At 38.4% G+C, this 21,692-nt stretch overlaps 1 protein-coding gene across 2 annotated transcripts in view; it reads left to right on the top strand.

Moving 5' to 3' along the window:
- Window positions 1-21,692, top strand: part of LOC142336057 (uncharacterized) — a 42,656-nt gene that overhangs the window by 7,860 nt on the left and 13,104 nt on the right. Inside the window, exons 1-6 of one of the 2 annotated variants that reach the window (XM_075384553.1) lie at window positions 3,169-3,421; window positions 3,823-3,983; window positions 14,935-15,738; window positions 16,009-16,204; window positions 19,879-20,060; window positions 20,381-20,548. In XM_075384553.1, coding sequence (XP_075240668.1) covers window positions 3,874-3,983; window positions 14,935-15,738; window positions 16,009-16,204; window positions 19,879-20,060; window positions 20,381-20,548 — 1,460 coding nt within the window. In that variant the 5' untranslated portion in view covers window positions 3,169-3,421; window positions 3,823-3,873. Of the gene's footprint in view, window positions 1-3,168; window positions 3,422-3,822; window positions 3,984-14,934; window positions 15,739-16,008; window positions 16,205-19,878; window positions 20,061-20,380; window positions 20,549-21,692 lie in introns of those variants that run through there. The other variant, XM_075384552.1, reaches the window with a different exon arrangement.

Below are 21,692 nucleotides of genomic sequence, written 5' to 3' on the forward strand. Positions count from 1 at the left end.
ATGTTTTTAAATCGGTGTAGAGCCTCTAAGACAAGAAATGTTCCGCATGAAAATTAAGTGCGTATGCCGAGCTCGTGGAAAAATTCAAAAACAGAGAAAAAGTAGAAAAGTTATTGTTCATACTTCATTCTAAGTGATTTGTTTTGCATTATCGGTTTTTCTGTTAGGCATGAGTGAAAGAGTGCTAGGGCGTCTCTAAGAACCTTTGTTGAGTTCATTTCTTTCATAGATCCTGAAATTTTTTTGAGGCCCCAATTGAACAAATTGTTTTTAAATTTTTGAGAACGGTTGTTTTGTCTTTTATTAGTGCGTCGTTTACTGATTCTTCAATCTTTCCATCAGCTGTCAATTGAAGAAAAAAGTTACAAATCATGTTTAGATTTTTTGTTTAGGAGCAATATTTGGGACTTTGCAAATTTTCTTATCAGATTTCAATTTTTTAGTTCTCCTGTAAGTTTTCGAGTTTTCTTTGAACTAAACAGATGAATAAATACTTGAAGTAAGGGAGTAAAGTGTAAATGTCAGGTAACATTTTGTCCTTTAACGCTCACTTTTCGTTTGATATTTTTTGTTGCAAAGTTGGGAATCGCAGTTTTGATAATCTTTTTATGCTGTATTTTAAATATATTTCATGTACGTGACGTTCATTTGTTTCACTCATTACGAATTGCATGATTAGTTTTTGATCACAAATGACAATGAATTCCTTCGCTCTGTAAATGTTTGGGCACTGATAATGAAGTCCTCTGAGGTTATCTCTGAATCCCTTCAGGGGCATTGAAGAACACATGTAGAGTGCATGTGGTTATAAGTTGGGCCTTGCAAGGGGGATGAATTAGGTATATGATTTTCTTGAATAGAATTAAATCAACAAATGCATTCGAGTTGAAACATTTTTTGTAGATTGCATCAGCATCAACTTAGCTCTTTTTATGGCTTAACAATATTTTACGACACTGTATTTTTCGCTGATCGATCGCCAATTTGCTGGCTATGTATTGAAATTTTAATAATAGCTGAGATAGCAAGATATTATTGGACTTCTTTGGTTTTTTTGCAACTCAGAGAATTTGAATTGTATTGCTGCATTATCTCTTTTAGGATGTCTTCACACATTTTTCTACTTTTTTCGTAATGAGAAGTTCGAGAGGAGTAGTGATTTTAGTCGAGGTGGCATAGAAAAAGACAAAAATATTTAGTTCCAACGTCTGAAATTGTTTCAAACAGCTTCTGAAGTAAAATGAGAAATTGTTGTTTGAACAGATTTTTGTTTTTTAAGAGCGAATTATTGTTCACGTGCGGTAATTTGTTTTCTGTTTTCAGCTGTTTTAAGGTCATAGTTGAGTAAAAAAAGTGATACTTGTATTCTATTAATGCACAGTTACAGTTGTTTAAGCCCCTCAAAAAGCATGTTATGGTTTTTCAGAGTCCATTTGTTTCCTTGAACTTTTAAAGATTTTTTCCCGTTCTTGTAGTTTTTTATTATTGTTGCATCAAGTACTATGGCTTTTGATAAGTCAGAATGGCTCCGTCATTAGTCAGGTTAAGATCTAATTAATCGTTTTACTTTAATTTCTAGCTGTGTTAGAGTTATTTTTGAAAGTTATTTTGTTCTGTTCTGAATAAAGTTGATTGATTTTTTTCAGGATTTTGCCTGTTTTTTTAGTTGTTTTTGTTTAACTTTCGCTTAGGCTTTTTAACGATTGGTCCCACATATTTTTATCTGACTCGTAATTTTCTCCAATTAATCAAATCAGCTGATTGTTAGATATTTTCTTGCCTGTGAACCAAATTGTCTTGCCTTTGTTCTCAAAAAATTGTTGTGAATTATGATTGTTGCCTGCATTTGTTGTTAATTTTGTTTTATGATCCTTAATTGTTTTCTTAAAACAAAAGTCGATATATTTTTATGGCGATGAATAATGTGAGAGCAGTTAATGATATGAAGTTTTAATTGTGTTTTTCGTTAACTTTGATTAATCTTATTTTAAGACATCTTGAATAAAAATTTTATTTGGGATTTTTGACTACCGTTTTTCTAAAGTAAAATTGGAAGGAAATTCAACTTTTTCAATGTTGAGTCTCTTTTTGTGTTCAGTGAGGTACGATTTTTTACTATCAAAATCTATTCCTATAATGAGACTGACAGCCCAGCTTTTAGCTTGTTCACTTCTATTGTTACAATTCAAAGAACTTGAATTGTATTGGGGCGCTGTCTTTTTTTTAGTCTGTTCTCACATTTTCATGATTGTTGAAGTCAAATTAGAGTAGTGATTTTGGTCACGCCGAAACAGGATATGGAGCGAAAAAGCGAGTGGTTTTGCGGAGTTAAATTTTTCCGCTCTAATTTTAAAGAGGAGTGAGAAAACGGTGTTTGAAGAAAAAATCGCTTTCTCGCAATGGTTTTTCGTTCACATGCGGCGTTTTCACTTCGATGTTTACTGTTCTTTCGATTTTTTGGATCGGATTTCTAACTGGTTTTCCCAATCCGTTCATAGTTTATTCTAGGCCTAGTTTTTTGTTAGAATCAAATTTACATTTTTGCTAGTGGTTTTTTGTTCTCGCGAGCTGTATTTTGACATTGTTTTTCTTTTTTTTTGTTTTTGATCTGATTTTTTTAGAAATGGTTTTCCGAATTGACTCATGGTCCATTCTAGGTCTAGTTTTTTGTTTAGTCAATGAAAATTCTTCATTGTAGAAAGTTCTAGGTCTGCTGTGTTTTTTTTTTATTTGTGTCCACCCATTTATCGATTCAGAATGGTTGTTAAGGCCCCAAGTGCAAGAATTGGGAAAATGATGGAAAAATCATGAAGGAAAAATCATGTTGCTGCGAAAAGCATACCGTGGTAATGAACGTCTTAGGGTCGGCTTCTCAAATTCGTGAGAAGATTACTCATTGTCTTGACAAAATCATCACCTTGCCTCAGCATTTAGAGAATTCAGATCATTTTCTCATCACCAGCTTTTAATTTTTTTGAAAATTTTCTTGCTCATGTCATATCCCACTAAAAAGTTAAACCATTTCAGTTCACTTGCAAGTTAGATCACTGTAAGGACCATGTAATTTCTTGTTTTCTAAAAGGAATACCCAGTATCATTAAGAATATGGACAGAAAAAATCACTGGAAAAATCCAGGAGTTCTTGCGATTTAACAAAGGAATGCTGCTGTGATTTTTATTGATGCTTTAGAATCTTTGAATATGTTTGTCCTATAAAAAGGTGAAGAAAAGTTGTGAGCAAGCACATTAACTGTCACCTATAGACAGTTTTCCGTAATCTGCACAAAAGAACAATATTGCTGAGGCAACAAGTTCAAACACTCACGCAGTGACACGCCATTATTCAACGCTGAAGGTGCGCATCCGAAAAAGGAAAGTCGACTAACTGGAATTTCGTGGTTAATTGGATAGTTTCCGAGATGTAAGCCCTATCGTTGTAATAGCGATAATTTGCTAATTTATGTAATAAAACTTGTAAAACTTAATTTTTTGTAATAAAACTTGTAGACAATTGAAAAATTTCCAGTAGAGGAACATTGATTAGCCTCATTGTAAAAATTTCTATGAAGCCATAAGTTGTTAACGAAAACAAGCAAAGAAGACAAAAATGAAGCTCATAGAGGTTTTAAAGAATCAGGTTTAAAAGAATGGATTTTTGAAAAATGTTAAGTGAATTTTAAAAGTTAAAAATGCGAGTTTGGTTAGCTGGGTACCCAGGCTCAGCGTAGACATTTCTACGTCTCCGAATGTCAACCCAAAAGATGCAAAAGATGATTGGAGTGGAGTCCAGAGAGGCAACGACGAACCATGATTATAATTTAGGTTGAAAACTACGAGTCACCCGCAGTGATAGTGCTGGGAAATGGTATCTTCATGTACGAGTGTCTCTTTTCCCAGTTCAGACACGAGGCCAAGTCAACAGACGAGGACCCACAGACCACATATGGAACTGTGGACTTCATTCCACACCTGATTGATCCCAAGTATGTGTCTTAAATCCCGGATCAAGGAAATTTTGGAAAATTCTGCTCAAAAACTATTCATAGTTCTGCCCTGAAAAGCGCTGAAATTAATTAAGTAATGCGCTCATGTCGAAATTCCCCCAAAACGATGTAAGAAAAGGGGTAATGGGGGAATGGAGGGAGGTGGATGACAGGGTTTTTTTTTAGAAATTACCCCCCCCCCCTCACAAACATTTATCCCAAAACGACGCAAGAAGGGGGATGGAATAAGGGGACTTTTCTTAGCCAATCTTATATCTTTCGCTCCCTATTATCCCTTCCACTAGTACATGTTTTTCTTTAAATAACCCCTATTCTGACATTGTTTTTGCCCCATTATTGTCTTATATCAAATTCATCCCGAAATTCCTACCATTACTCTCCTCCGCACATCGTTTTACCCCTCAAAATGATGTATGAATTTTGAGAAGAATTTTTTTAAAAGTCGCGCCATTGCCCTCTACTCTTACATCCTTTTCGCTTTAATAAATCGAGCCGGGAATAGAAAATTCAACATTTGTCATTTATGCACTCCAAGTTAATGTTTACTTATGCGAGTCGACTAGCCTGACTTTTTTACGCCCTTGACTTTTTGCGTTTCGCGTGATCTAAAATTCTCTCTCAATCACAATTTCAAGCAGCTGAACTCAAATGGCGGCCATTTAATACAAAGTCAAGTGATAAGTCCGCCAAAACGGGTGTCATTTTTTACTTTAAATCTTAACAGTGGTATATGTTGTCATCATTGATGACCAATTCATTAGAGAACCTCTATGCACTATTATGGAACTTTGCCGGAAACAGACCTTCATTGGTTAAGAGAAGAAGTGACAAACCAAAAGGAATCAAAGAAAAACAGTCCAGATCCAACAGGCAAAAGTAGAAAAAACTAAGAACTGATTTATTTATCTTAAACGCTTGTATCATCCAATAATATTTCAAATAAGCAAAATGATTTTCTGAGTAAACTTAAGGAGGTCAATTTGACATTCTGGCGTCCAACGAAATAGACAAAGGATTTAAATTTTCCGTCTGGAAGATTTTAGCAAAGACCAATCCCACCCCATCCAACACCCGAGAGAACACCCATTTCATCACGAGACGAGCTTCATAAGTTTAACCGGGCTCTCTTATTTCATTATTACAATTTATCTTTCGCCGTTATTTTTTCGCCCGTTATTCACCCCTTTCTCGCGACCTGAGATTTTTTTCCGGATATGAAAGAAATTTACTGACAAAATTTTGATGATTCAACAATGTTAATTCTTGAGTTTTCCTGTAATTCCGACCGAGCGCTGTAATCTTCCTTACCAAACGAATGTAACACACACGAGCGTACGGAACAAGTTTTTCAACAGCATTCTCTTTGTTTTATTTCAGGAAAAACAACAACCTTATTCTGAACTAAATATTTTTTCCAAATGTTATGCGGAGTGGGAATGGATAGGGTTTTCAGGTAGGTTTCGGTTTTTCAGGTAGCTTTCTCTGATGGTATCAGATAGTTTTCATTGGTATCCGGCGGATTATTGATTGGGTATCAGGTAGGTTGTTGGTAGGTCCAGGTAGGTATATGGTAAGTTTTAAGGTATTCAGCTAGGTTCTCAAATAGGCTTCTCGGGTGGTATCAGTTAGGTTTCAGTGGTATCTGGTAGGTTATTGAATAAGTATCAGGTAGGTTGCAGCTAGGTTACAGTTGGGCAAATAGCTTTTTAGGTATTTTGCTAGGTTTTCAATTAAGTTTCTGTGGTGGTATCAGGTAGATTATTAAATAGGTTTCAGGTAGGTTGCGGGTAGGTCTAGGTAGGTATTTGGTAGATTTTAGGTATTCAACTAGGTTTGTTTTTCAGGTAAATTTCCAATTTGGTTAGATTTCAGGTAGGTATCTAGTAGGTTTTAGGTGGGTTTTCCAATTAGGTTTTGCACGTCCTAACAGAATTGCAGACATAGTTTCATAGCGCTTCGAAGAAGGAGGCAGTCTTTGTTAGACCGGTAAAATTCAATGGTTTTTACTAGAGCTGGAAAATCTACAGGAAGTAACAACCAAACATTGATGTCCTGATATTCGCAGACACAGTACTCAGATGAAAACCCCAAAAGTCACGAGCAGTTCTCTGAAGATCCTCATTTAAACCTCTGACCAACTTAAAGTTGATGTACGAAATTGAAATTCAGTCATGCATCGAATTTATTACATGCGGCATTGACTGCGGCGAGGACTCAGAAACAGTTGAGGAAACTCTACTTGAAATCAAGGAGCTTCAGGAGAAGTACGACTTTACAATTCAAGAACTTTTAAACAAAACATCATTGTCTGACGCTAAAGCTCTATGCTCGCATTTAAGGCGACTTAAATTCAAGATACGGAAGACTACTTCCGCATACCGAAAAAACAAAAAAGAACATGTGTCCGCACAACAAAGCAGCCAAAGAAATGACATCCCTAAGGTGACCTTTGACAACAGCAGATATAAAACTCACACTTACCTATCCTTATCGACCAATATTTTCTCAGCACCTGCTGAATACAATTCTTACAGTGAATCATACCCTAAGAAAGCTGCACCCAGTAGCTTAATGGGAGATTCAGGCCCCATTTTGCCGCCGGCAAACTTGACGAAACAACTCACCACCACATCTGCTGACTTATTAAGCACCACCACCATCAACAATTCCTTATTTGGAGTTTCCCTCGGTGGTTTCAAAACCGCTTTCGCAGCAAACGATGGCTTATTTTCATCATTAAGATTTTTCATCAGGCGGCCCAAACTTCCTCTTTGTATCCGCCACTCCCAACTTCGCAATCGTTTTTTACTTTCGAACAGTTAGGTATTTTGCTAGGTTTTCAATTAAGTTTCTGTGGTGGTATCAGGTAGATTATTAAATAGGTTTCAGGTAGGTTGCGGGTTGGTCTAGGTAGGTATTTGGTAGATTTTAGGTATTCAACTAGGTTTGTTTTTCAGGTAAATTTCCAATTTGGTTAGATTTCAGGTAGGTATCTAGTAGGTTTTAGGTGGGTTTTCCAATTAGGTTTTGCACGTCCTAACAGAATTGCAGACATAGTTTCATAGCGCTTCGAAGAAGGAGGCAGTCTTTGTTAGACCGGTAAAATTCAATGGTTTTTACTAGAGCTGGAAAATCTACAGGAAGTAACAACCAAACATTGATGTCCTGATATTCGCAGACACAGTACTCAGATGAAAACCCCAAAAGTCACGAGCAGGTCTCTGAAGATCCTCATTTAAACCTCTGACCAACTTAAAGTTGATGTACTAAATTGAAATTGAGTCATGCATCGAATTTATTACATGCGGCATTGACTGCGGCGAGGACTCAGAAACAGTTGAGGAAACTCTACTTGAAATCAAGGAGCTTCAGGAGAAGTACGACTTTACAATTCAAGAACTTTTAAACAAAACATCATTGTCTGACGCTAAAGCTCTATGCTCGCATTTAAGGCGACTTAAATTCAAGATACGGAAGACTACTTCCGCATACCGAAAAAACAAAAAAGATCATGTGTCCGCACAACAAAGCAGCCAAAGAAATGACATCCCTAAGGTGACCTTTGACAACAGCAGATATGAAACTCACACTTACCTATCCTTATCGACCAATATTTTCTCAGCACCTGCTGAATACAATTCTTACAGTGAATCATACCCTAAGAAAGCTGCACCCAGTAGCTTAATGGGAGATTCAGGCCCCATTTTGCCGCCGGCAAACTTGACGAAACAACTCACCACCACATCTGCTGACGTATTAAGCACCACCACCATCAACAATTCCTTATTTGGAGTTTCCCTCGGTGGTTTCAAAACCGCTTTCGCAGCAAACGATGGCTTATTTTCATCATTAAGATTTTTCATCAGGCGGCCCAAACTTCCTCTTTGTATCCGCCGCTCCCAACTTCGCAATCGTTTTTTACTTTCGAACAGTTGGTATGGCACCACAGACTCCTACCTCAATATTTTCTTGTTTTCAGAAATGGGTTTCAAAGCTAGAGGCAACAAAACTTGATGGCGATCCATTATTTTGGTTGAAGTGGTTCATCGTATTTCAAGCAACAATTGATTGTTCTTCAATGTCCTCTGCAGAAAAAATGATTAATTTGCAATCGCTCCTGATTGGAGAAGCAATCTGTACGCACCTGATTTAGCACGTCTCGAAGAACATTTCGACAACCCGAACAGAATTGTCAATGCCTTCTTCAAAAAAAATGGCCAACTTTAGACCCCTAATCTGACAATACCAGACAGTTACACGCAGTTATATGCTTTTTTTAAAACCCTTATAGACACTTTCCAGCAACTTGGATTCAACCATGACATACATTCCACGAAAAATGTCAATCAAGCCTTGAACAAGCTTCCAACACCAGTCCGCTTGGAATTGAGTACACCTTTTGGAAAGAAGTTTGCTTCGACAATCTCTGAAAGAGCTTTTGGATTGGCTTTTAATTTACGCGAAGGCTTGCAGAGATCTACCCACTTCTTCGGCATCAGCTCTTATTTCAAACAATCATTCAAAGACCTGTAACAATCTTTGGCCTTTGGAAGCAAGCGAATCTGCAAAACCAATGCAATCGTCCGTCTAACGGATCACACCAGGGTCAACGCACACAATCATCGCTTAGCTTTCAACCAAGCTCTGCGAAATGTGTCGTTTGTCCAAACAACGGTAGCTGTCAGTTTTTGTACAAATGTTCTCATTTCCCTGACCTTTCGCTACTCGAGAGATGAGAACGTGTGAGAAAACTAAATTTGTGCTTCAACTGTTTTGGTATTCACCCTGTGCAACAATGCACATCAAAATATGTTTGCCGCTCTGCAGATTGCGGCAAAAAGCACCACACAATGCTTCATGAAAGCTTTAACGGAAAAAATTAAGCAATGAAACCCTCATCAACAGTCAAATCGGTTCAACTGCATGGCACAGGTCATGTTGCTTTCTTACTTGTTCAATTATCCAACGGGGAGGAAACGTTTGAATCATATGCTTATCTCGACAACGGAAGTTGTCAAAGCCTCCTCCTCCAATCCGCAGCCCTGAATCTAGGTATTGATATAAATATTTTTGGCAAGATGCCTCTTAGTGGCTACCACACAGCAAAAATTATAGCTTGCTCTCCAGTGTCTGCAAAAATTAAAACTCATTGGTCAAATAAGACACCCACCCTTGTAATTGAAGTCTTAGCAGTTCCTGATTTGAATATGAACCCTGTTAACACCTTTGAGTTGAACAAGCTTTGCAAGAATTTTGAATATGTGAAGCACATGTCGTTCCTTGATCCTGATGACAATAAAGTTTCATTAATCTTCGGCATCGGCAATGTGGAACTGATCCATTACAGTAAGTTATTTAAAGACCCAAAAAACACGCCACCGTAGAAACTCCTCTCGGTCGGACTTGTGCAGGTAAAATTAGTGTTACTGCAGACAAACAGAATCCAGTGTTCAAAACACAAATCAGCTCTCATCCTCATCTAGACAATGAACTTTTCACGAAAGTACGAGAGTGGATGGAAATTGGCAACTACGGTATAGCTTCATCAAAAAGGGCTATGTCTAAAAATGATGAAAAGTTTCTACATTTTCTTGAAACGACTACAAAATTTTTTATGGTTATTATGAAATAGGCCTTCTTTGGAAGGAAAACGCCAAGTTACCTAACAACAAATGGCTAGCAGAAAAACAGTGAAAGCAATTAAAAAAAAAGCTCGCAAGAAAACCAGATCTACACAGTAAATATGAGGAGACGCTCCAGAAAGATCTGCAAAATGGTTATGTTGTTTAAAGTTGATCCAGCTACAGACAAAGAAACTGCTTGTTCTTATCTTCCTCATCATCGCGTTTCAAATGAAAACAAACCCGGAAAAATCAGGCGAGTCACCAATGCATCCATTGTATTTCAAGGTCAGTCCTTGTATACAAGCTCCCTGAGGCGACCCGATTTGTTCAGTAATCTTGTGGGAGTCATCTTAGAATTCCGCTAGCAACAAGTGGCAATTTCAGCAGATATTGAGCAAATGTTAATGCAAATTAAAGTTGATCCCTCTGATCCTGCGTTTCTTCGGTTTCTCTGGAATCACAATAGCAAAATCGAAGAGTATGAATACACACGTCATTTCTTCGGCGCAACATCTTCCCCATGCATAGCGTCCTACGCTCCTCGTTGTTCAGCACGCGACAATCGGGACAATTTTCCTTGAGTTTTACACTTCATTGAGCGTAATGTTCAAATGGACGACCTATATATCTCAACAGCAAACGTTGAAAGTGCTGTAAACTTAGAAATCGGAAGTTATTTTTCTGGTCTGATAGTACAATAGTGCTCCATTGGTTGGGAACTCCCGAAATAAGAAATCGATTCTTTGTTGCCAATACACTGGCAAAAATTCTCGACTTCTTTTCATCTCTCAATTGGCTCGATCGTTTCATCAGATAATCCCGCTTATGACATCTCAAGAGGCTATGAGGTTCGACAAATGAACGCAACTTCTCTTTGATTGAATGGACCATCTTTTTTCCGATCAGAAGAGAAACAATGGCCCTGTCAAGATCTCTTGAAGCATCATACACTTGTATCTGGAAGCCCGTAAACGGTCAACTGAAAGGTGTGTGATAGATATTACACGTTTTAGCAACTGGAATTGGCTGATAAGAGTTACTGCGTACTGCTTTTTGCCGCGACATTTGCGAACAATTGGATCTCTCTCATGTTCATACGTACGGGTATCGCATAATGAAAACTTTGCAGGAGAAATATCTCTACGCAAAGGAAAGGAAATTTCAGCATCAAGTTGTTTGAAAAAACTTTCTCCGTACGTTGACAACAATTATCAGCTCCGCGCTAAAGGTCGATTTTCGAAGGCAAGGGTTTTAGAAATTGCCCGACACTCAATCACTCCGGATGGTCTAAATCCAATTGTGAAGCTGCCCATGAAAAATCTTCACATAATTAACACTCATTCAGGAGTTGATTAAACGCGCTGCGTTCTTATGCAATACTATTGGATTTTGAAATGCCCAGTTATCGTTAGGCAGACAGTTGGCCCATGCATTTCTTATCGGCAAACGATACATGAAATCCAGCAACCTCAAATGTCTGATCTACCAAGCGACCGTTTACCAAGTGTTTTTCATGGTCAGTCCTTGAATACAAACCTCCTGAAGTGACCCGATTTGTTGAGTAATTTTGTGGGAGTCATCTTAGGATTCAGCGAGCAGCAAGTGGCAATTTCAGCAGATATTGAGCCAATGTTTATGCAAATAATAAATGTTCCCTCTGATCGTGCTTTTCTTCAGTTTCTCTGGAATCACAATAGCAAAATTAAAGAGTATGAATACACACGTCATATCTTTGGCCCCATACCTTCCCCATGCATATTGTCCTACGCTCGTCGTTGTTCAGCACGCGACAATCGGGGCAAATTTCCTCAAGTAGTACACTTCATGGAGCGTTATGTATCTCAAAGACCTATGTATCTCAACAGCAAACGTTGAAAGTGCTGTAAACTTTATGAACAATACCAAAGAGTGTCTTTCACCTGGTGGTTTTAAACTGACAAAATGGAACTCCAATTCCGACGAGTTCTTGAAAAATCTCGCAAAAGAGAATCGTTTGAAGCCTGATCTGCCATCACCTCTACCTCAAAAAGTTTTGGGTATACCGTGGAACGTGAGCACTGATGAGTAAATTATTGAGAAAAAATTTTTCCAAAAGTTTTCCCCATGATCAATTCACCACACAGAGGAAACTTCTGTAGTTCGTTGTTTCAATTTTTGATCCCCTAGTAGTAATAGCCCCTTAAACAATCTGGGTGCGAAAATTACTGCAAACAGCTTGGAAACAGGGTCCCAAATGGGACGCACCTCTGGACGTTTAGCAGTTCCCAGACTGTCTTTATTTCAAAAATGAACTTCCATCTTACCAGAATATCAGCATTCTACGTGCTCTCTTTCGTAGAAAATCGCAAAACTTGTCAACAGCACTTCACACGTTCACAGACGCTTCAGAGTATGCTCTATCAGCAGTGTACTATCTAAGAATTGAGTACGTTGACAAAACTGTTCATGATGGGCAAAGCCAGAGTAGCTCCGATCAAGAGGATGACTATTCCAAACCTGGAGTTTCAAGCGGCAGTGTATGGCGCGCAATCAGCTCAGTTTATCAAAGAACTGCAAAACTTAGAAATGGGATTTTTTTTCTGGTCGGATAGTACAACAGTACTCCACTGGTTGGGAACTCACGAAATGAGTCATCAAACGTTTGTTGCCAATAAACTGGCAAAGGTTCGCGACGTCTCTTCATCTCTCAATTGGCCCAATCGCTTCATCTGATAATCCCGCTGATGACGGCTCAAGAGGCTATGAGGTTCGACAGATGAACGCAACTTATCGTTGATTGAATGGACCATCATTTTTCCGCTCCGAAGAGAAACAATGGCCCTGTCAAGATCTCTTGAAGCATCATCCACTTTTATTCTCAATACAGCCACTGAAAGCCCCTAAACGGTCAACTGAGGGGTGTGTGATAGATATTACACGTTTCAGCAACTGGAACTGATAAGAATTAATGTGTACTGCTATTTTCCGCGACCTTTGCAAGAGGCGAAGCAAACAATTGGTTCTCTCTCATCATGTTTTTGCGTACAGTTATGTTATCCGGGTATCGCATAATGAAAAGTTTGCAGTCGAAATATCTCCTCTAACGAAATGAAAAGGAATTTTCAGCATCAATTCTTTTGAAAGATCTTTGTCCGTTCGTTGACAACAATGATCAGCACCGCGCCAAAAAGATCGAATGTCCAAGGCAATGGTTTTAGAAACTGCCCGACACCCAATCACTCTGGATGGTCTAAACCCAATTGTGAAGCTGCCCATAAAAATTTTTACATTATTAACACTGACTCAGGAGTTGAACAAACGGGCTGCGTTCTTATGCAAAACGATTGGATTTTGAAGTGCGCAGCTATCTTTAGGCAGACAGTCGGCCGATGCATTCCTTGTCGTTGAATGATGCATGAAATCCCGTATTTCAATGCGGCAGACACGCTACACCCTACGTACTTCTAACCCTCTGCTTGGTGGTAAGAACAGTCCAATTGGAGATAGCAGAAAACCTGTCTACAGACTCAACAATGAATTGCATCCGCAGATTCATTCGTCGCCGCGGAAAGCCAAAAAAATTTTTTTCGACAACGGGAAATCTTTTGTCAGCTCTTGTTCGGAACTAAAGAAAGGTATCGAATCACTTAGAGCGTCAAAGGAATTTGCCTCAAAACTCCATTTCCTTGATACTGAAATTGAATGGAAGTATAATTCTCCTCTTGCACCACACTTTGGTGGTAGTTGGGTAAGGTTAATTCAAATGTTCAAATTGTCTCTGTGCAAGGTCATTGGATCCAGAACACCAGCAGATGAAACCTTGTATACTTGACATCAATGATCCACTTCCCCTAACGCCAAACCATTTTCTTTTGGGTAGACTCACTTTCATTTTTCCGCCTCGTGTTTTTTCCGAGAGAAAGATTACAATCTCAAAGTCTTGGAGAACTCCAAAACACTTGGCCAAACATTTTTGGAGCAGATTTCTGAGAGAATATCTCCCAAACTAGCAGAAACATTCCAAATGGACTAAAGGATGTCCCTCTTTGAAAGTAGCCGATCTGGTTTGGGTTTGAGGATTTCACGCCTCGAGGTCTTTGGCCACCGGCCAAAGTCATAGAAGTATATCCTGGCTCGGACCAAATTGTCAGATTCGTTAAACTAAAAACAGCTTTTGATGAAAAAGTTCGCCTGTAGTTAAATTGAGTAAAGTTTTAGCCGACTAGTTTTTTGTCATTGATTTGAACACTAATTCACAAGGTTCGCCTCTTTGTAAGTTCTGGTATCAGGAAAAGAACAATTTGTTCATGAAAAGTTGAACTCAAACTCCGTTTTTTTCTGCGCCAATAGAAATATCGCTACACCGTAGCAACCTGTTACTCCCCTCAAAACGTTCGGATAGCTATATTTTGACCTCCTTATTGAATTTTCCGCTGACCCGCAGTTTTGCGAATTCGCTACTTTATTTTTTTTTTGCGTTTCTCGGCTTATTACGCTTTATTAACCGCTCATTATCACGCACGTTCTTAGAAATCCCGAAATTTGTCTAGGTTGATTGTTTCCTGCGTAATGTCAGTTATACGTTTATCTAGAAATTTATTTCATTGTTAATTGGTTACCAAAGTTGTATTTTCAACCAAGAATCGTCTTTAACTTTATGGACTTACCTTACTATTCTTTGCAATCTTGCAAAGGGGGCCGGCTATGTCATCAATACATCATTGATTCCCAATTCATTAGATAACATCTATGCACTATTATGGATCTTTGCCCGAAACAGACCTTCGATGGTTAAACGAAAAAGTGACAAACCAGAAGGAATCAAAGAAAAGCAGTCGAAATTCAACACGCAAAACTAGAAAAACCTGAAAACTGATTTATTTATCTTAAACGCTTGTATCATCCAATAATAATTCAAATAAGCAAAATGATTTTCTGATTAAACTTGAGGAGGTCAATGTGACGTATGTTAACCTCTAATGTGGTAATTTGAAGCTCACTATTGAACTTCTTGGTCCCATTTAGACTCCCCCAGACTGGAGTAGGCTGCAATTGATTAGAGTTCTCACTAGTCGTTCGAGAACAATTTTTCCGACGTTTAGTCGGTTATGTTTTTTCAAGCTGTTGTTTCCGATGTTTTTTACGTTCTTCTATGCACAGAGATTTCTGAACGCGTAAACCTGTGAAACATACAAAACCAAAGATACCAATTTCATCTTCTGTCATCCGTGTTAATAATAGATTCTCAATTTGGCTTTAGAACATGCAAATTTATGTCTTCAAAATTTACCTATCCAATTGACACTTCATCCGGATGTAATTTACAGATGTGAAGCAATATCAATTGAATATACCATCACCCTTGAAGAGGTCAACCAATACAAAGACGTATTGGATCAACTTCCCGAATGGCTGCAAAAGAACATAGTCACTACCATCGACACATCTGATTGTTCTGGTTCTGATCGAAGACGTGCTAAGAGACACTTAATGTATAAACCTCAACTTGTGACACCAAAACCGCCACTGGAAGTTCCTCAAAAAACTGGCCAAGATTCCTCCAAACACAGTTCAGAAGAACAAAAGGAGAGATCAGAACAACACAAAAAGCAATTTAAATCCGCTGTTAATTCAGTTAACAATGATGGAAAAGAGAATTTTGGCAGAAAACTTTCCAGTTCAAGCGAGGCTATGAGTCTAGAAAATAAAACATTTGATCGCTCATTGTCGCAGTCAACGCGATTTCAAAAAGAGCTGACTGAAGATGAGAAACCGTCAACTGCTGCCCTTGGGATTCCAACAATCGGGTCAACGTCAAAAAACAAAAACTCGGGCGCTGGGATTTTCTCCGATCCTTCATCGTATTCCAAATTTCATAACACAATGAAAAAATCATCCTCTAAAATCAATGGAACTGAATCAGGAATTGAAACTAGAAGTTCTCAAGGTGACAAAGATAGGAAAAAGAGAGATTCGTTTGACGATGTTGAGATTTGTGAGGGTGAGTGTGGTTTTTTGTGGGAGTGTGCCAACTTCCCAGCGACATGCAGTTCAACTGTGGCTGTGTTTGACAACTGCTTTGATCCGAACACACAGTTTATCTACGCCGAGCCCTGTTTGACTGTATACAGGTATAATTAACATTTTGAGCTCTAATTCCACATTATATCATCCGCAGTATTGCTTCCGTTCTTATGAGACTATCCAAACAAGATTTGCTGCCGTAAACTATGCGGATGGTTTACGCTTGAGCCGACCGGACCCCTGTGAGCAACCTGCTACGGTCTGATCAGAGCTTAGGCATTACATGATCATTCCAAGCTTTACGATAACTTATAATGATTCTTATCAAGGCTAACGAATTTCCTTCCATTGGTATAATCCTCTTTCTTTTGTTCCAGTTGCATCAATGGTCCAGTCATTTTGCCGAACCAGTGCACCTACTTTGTGGAGTGTATGCGTCTGGACACAATCAGAGAGCCAGAATGCTTTGAAGTTGTGGACTGTTTCCACCACGTGAACAGATCCGTCGGAAGGTGCAACGACGTTTTCCAGTGTTTGGAGGACCAAATTGAACACAAATGCGAGGATCCACCGGTAATTATGCTGCACTTGATTGCAGAACAGACCTGCAGAGCTAGGGTTGTTGACGAATAGTGGCTGGTTGAATCAGAATAAAATGGTTCTAAGCCAAAAAGGGGTGCGGTAAGAAGCGGGAGGTGTGCAACGGAGAATGAACCAAGATCTTCATGCAGTTAAAAATGGCAAAAACAGAAGTGTGCAGTTTTTGTGCGCTTTATAATTTTGGGTTATGATACCTGCCTTAATTATATTTACGATTTTTTTTGTTTCGAATCAATGCTGATATGGACTTTAAAGAGAAATATTTGAGAAAAGTTTCCGATAGCTGTGTCGCGAAACATTTATGTCTCTAGAGGCTATCTCTATTGAGAAAGGATCAAAAATTTTATGCGAGCTTGCAATGTTGGGTCGAAAGCATTAAAGTAAATATAAACAAACACAACAAACAGAATCTTTTCAGGTAAGGAAACTCTGGTGAATGAACGTGTTCATTTTAAATTGTTTTTGGTCCTGCTAAGTGTTTTGATATAGTTGCTTCTGAAAGAGCGCTACCTCTTGTTATTAAAATTAGATGTCTGATGAATTTGCTAAACAGTTTGTTTTTGAAATTTTCACCCAATCCAATGTGTTCTGTTGTCTCCCGAAACCTATCTTAAAATCTGCTGCCATCTGATTTTTTTGTTTCCAGACTTTGGTTTCATATATTTTCAAAAACATATAAACCAAATTTTGGAATCAACAATGGGACTTCTGAGCTTTTAGTTTTCAGCCATGAACAGCTCCAGCTCTGAATATATGTTTTTCAGTTAATTTTTTATGAAGCTCTTGAGATTCATTTTGTCCAAAAAATCCAGTTAGGATAACATTTTTAGTTTCTGTCACCAGAAAATTTGTGAAACCTAAACGGAAAGTAGCAGGTTTTTGAGGAGGGGTCCGGTGAACCTGTGCTGATCATAGTCAAGAATTGGTACTGTGGGCGTAGGGGATAGGTATAGGCCTGTAGCCGTTTATATAGACAGATGTTGGTGTTTTACCGTTTTCAAGTTTCAATTCTTGAGCTAGTTAGTCGACGACGGAAAACGGAATCATATGCTAGAGTGAGCTATTGTAACAGAGCTATTTCTCGACAACTGACTGTCCCATTGTATCATTGAAGAAATTTAAAGCTGCGAAACACCTCAGAAAAGCTGGAATCCATCCAAATCCGCTAGAAATTCGAGAACTTGCCTCTGATTTCAAACGTTCTGCAAAGCACACTGAACTCTATTAAACAGCCAAACGATTTCAATAAAAGCACGGTTAGTGCTGAAGGTTTTTTTCTTTTTTAACAACTTTTTAAATCAAATATTCAAGATGTGGGCGGTTCGACCAATCTGGCGATATTCCAGGTCTTGTTGAGTCAGAATTAATATTTTGAAGTGCCTGGTGAAGGCAGAAGAGGAACACTCCTTGATGCTCAGCACACCCCACCTTTGTTTAGAGAAAGGGTGAATAAAGAAACACCAGCACTACTACTACATTATATAGAATTATATTGGTTTGCTTTTTTTTTAAAATTCGTCACGTGCAGTTTGCTCAACGTTTACCACAGGGGCGGGGGCATCAAAAAATTAATTCCAAATAGGAGTAAGATATCTGTGTGAGTTCAAAACAGTCTCCATGATCCAATAATTTGCGTCAATAAATGTGCCACTATCATATAAAAAGTCGTACTGAACCTTCGCTGTCTCATCGATTGATTTTTAATGAAATGTCGATGAAATATCAAGGGAATCGAGTAAAATTCATTCCTTTGTTGGTAGTAATACAAAATTATTGTTGAACAAACCCAGCAGATTGCCTGCAATCAGCCGCCATTGATTCCCATAATCCGCGATAGGGATTGAGAGAACAGAAAAAATGGAAAAAAAACTATTAAACTAAAACATTTTAAAGTGCGAAATATTTTGAGTCATTCCTTAGTTGCAATTACTCCTATTTCTTAGTGGGAGAATACAGGGGCTGGTATCAATACCAATAAGCATACCAAAGATGGTAGTTTCAAGGCGTCGGACTAAGAATCAGTCGCGAAAAATCTCATAGGAAAGAGTGCTGGACTAATAAAATTGCTACAAATTTCGTCTCAGAGCAATTAGAAAAACTCAATTACTTCCGTATATAATGAAAGTAAACTCAACAACAGAGGTATTTTTCTGTGCAATTGAAGCCATCAAACTGTTGACTTATAATCAAGCTTACAAATTTTGCAATTTTCGAAAATTGAAAAACTGCAAGAAATTGGCCAAAATGTTAGTTACAAAATTTATCAATTTTCAGTCATTTTTCTCAACAAAAACCAAATTTTTGTACCACAGACTTAAAACAAAAAAACAGCACATTAAAAAGACGCACGTGAACGAAAAATTTTGCTTGTTTATCTAATATTTTTTCACACCTATGCTTATCGCTGTTTCAAAAGAAGGGTGAGCAAACGAAACAGTCCCAGACAAAACAGTCCATTCAAAACAGTCCCGGACAAAATTGTCCGAACTAAAGGCACAGTTAAACATATGCACACCAATTAACAAAGAAAAAACACCCTTATTGAATAATTATTAAGCTTATTACAACATATTTTTTGCCAAATAATGTATTTTGAAACAAATTTTTGTTTTAATCCTAATTGTTTTCAATTAGAAACAATGCTTTCAGAAGCATATGTCATAGATTATGTTTGTTAATTGTTTTTAGATGTTTTTTAATAATTTTTTCAATATTTTTTAGGGAGTCAGATTTTATTGGACTAATTTGTCTAGGACTGTTTTGTCTGGGCATATTTGAAAATTTGGGAGTTTTTTCTGGGAGTTTTATGTGTCGGACTGTTTTGTCCGGACACGCAAAAGAAGGCATGAACAAAAGGCAAAAATAGCTCTTCTCACAATTGATCACAGAAACAATTTTTTCAAAGTTTTTTACTCCCTGTGCTTCCGGTTTTTTTTTTTGCTCGCTCACTTATGAAAAAAAAAGAGAAAACCATAACGCCTCTTCGAGTCGTAAAAACAGAAAACCATAATGCTTCTTGAAGTCGTAAAAGGACAATTCTCCAATACTCCTTTTTGATTAGTAAAAAGGCCGCCCAATAGCCGGAGGAAAGGATGAGGGTGGTTATTAACAGTACAAGCTTTAATTGGTTCCAGCTTAATGATTGGAATTCCTTATTTAAGTTGCATATCTTTGTTGATAACCGTTTAGACCTTCCCCCACAAACATTTTCTCCCTATTTATGTAATTCATTTCCTTATTCACGGTGGTGTTCTGTTTGATTTCTGTTGACTTTCAGTGTCAAACTCTTGTATATTTACTTATGATTCAGTATTATGTGATCAAATAACATCTTTTTAACTGAATCTCAGACACAAGAAAATGTAACACAAGGATTGCGCAAGAGAATTTTGTATGGTTTGCGGGATCATGTACATGCCTTGTATGATTACTGGAAACATGAACGGTCCCAAGTTGTCAATGAAAAAAATCCCACTTTTCGCGATTTTCTGGTTATCAAAAAATGATTACACAAAGTTTGAAAGAATTTCTAAACAGCCACAAATGTGAAACCCATTTGACCTAAAGTAATTTAGTTGTGGGTTTTAGCTCTGATTAACCATAACATGATATCGCCTTTTCCTGGAATTTTGGGTACTTGTTTTCAGGCCTCCTCGGAAGTGCCAGTTGCCCTCTCGCCCTCCGAGTTGACTTCAGTGTGTGGGCAGATAGATGACATCTATGCAGAAGAACCCTCTCTCGCAAATCAGGAGAACTCTCCCCTCTCTATTGTGGTATTCAAAGGACCCACCGAGTATGCCACTCGAGATTTCGTGTTTGCCTCTGTCAGGTATTATGTATTATGCAATATGCAACATGACGCTCCCCTTTCCCCAATGAAATAAAATTTTAAAATAAATTAAAAGTATAACAGCAAATACTTTGCTTGAGGGGCATTATCTCGTGCAGGCTTAGAAACTAAATTTTTTCCCTATCAATTTTCAGTGGAAAGGCAATCCATATCAAACAATTTCTGTTCCCTATTTCCACAAGATTTGTTTTTTTTTTGCTTCAGGCAAAACAATAATGTCCAAAGTATAATCCACCATTTATATGTTTTGATAAGAAAAAAGAACAACCTTGTCTGAAATATGTTGGTTTGTGGTTCAGGCTGAGTGCGAGCGAGAATGGTGCGTGGGTTGCGATCCACCCCTCCTTTGAGGAGATCTCTGAGAGGGTTAAAACCCAAGACAGACTCTCTTTCCTCCTCTATGCAATCAATGACATCAGGTGGACTTTTGCAGCCAGGTTCTTCAAAAGCTTCCACTTCATGTCAAGGTATAGTTTTATGTCAATTCATATCACAGTCTCTGCCATTTTGTCAAATTTCATTTTCGACATAGCAACTAATTCCTATTTTCATTGGCAATAATCATATCACGGCAATATTATTAATTGCTCTGAAACGAAGTTTGTAGCAATTATATTAGTCCTGTCGGTCTTTTTTATGCGATTTGTCGCCTGACCGATTTTTCGTCTGACGCTTTTGACTTTTTGTCCTCAAAAATGGGATAAAGATTCCAGATTCCAGATAGGGCTCACGGGCAGTGCTGCCCTTATCCCGCCACATTTTGGTCCCGAATAAGACCTCTCCATTGCTTTCTGTTCTGGGCTGTTTCCTTGCACAGGTCGAACCATTCAGTCTCCCATTTCTTCGCTGACATTTTCGGTGGTTTGATATGCTTCTTTACTTCGTCACGAACGATTCTTCGCCAGGTCTTGCGTATGCCGCCTGGGGGTCTCTTCCAGTTATCGCCCTTTTCGAATTCGAGCGCTGCGTTTGGAATTTCGGACGGATTCATTCGGAGGACATGCCCTAGCCATCGCAAGCGTCTTGTTTGGATCGTCGTGGCAAGGGAATCACATTTTGCAATGGTGGTGATACTTTCAGCGGGGAGGTCCTGTCCTTTGTGGAGAATACGTCGAAGACATCGATTTTCGAAGGATTGCAAACTGTTTATATCAGAATTTTTTGCTGGCCAGCTCTCGCAACCATACAAGAGTACACTTCGTACGCATGCCTTGTAAATCTTCACTTTTACAAGCTGAGGGATGCTTCTCTGGTTCCAGATGTTCTTAAGGTTTTTGAAACTACCTGCAGCTTTGCCTATCCTGGCCTTGATTTCAGATGTTACGTTGCCGTCGAGCTGTATTTTACTTCCAAGATAGGTGAAGTCTTCAACACGTTCCAGTTCTTCGCCGTAGACGTGGAATTTCTGATTGATGTCCTGGGAGCAGAATTTGGTTTTGCCGACGTTCAGGTAGAGGCCGACTGCCGCTGCATTTCTGGCTACGTTGTCGAGTAGCCTCTGGGCGTCGTTTCCATTATCATCCATTAGACAGATGTCGTCTGCAAAATCGAGGTCGGCAATTATCGTGTCATCCAGAGACACGCCTACGTTGTCATTGCGGAGGGCTTCTT

Source organism: Convolutriloba macropyga, chromosome 3 (genome assembly GCF_964194025.1).
Source record: "Convolutriloba macropyga chromosome 3, txConMacr16.3, whole genome shotgun sequence".
In the NCBI taxonomy this organism is placed as follows: domain Eukaryota; kingdom Metazoa; phylum Xenacoelomorpha; order Acoela; family Convolutidae; genus Convolutriloba; species Convolutriloba macropyga.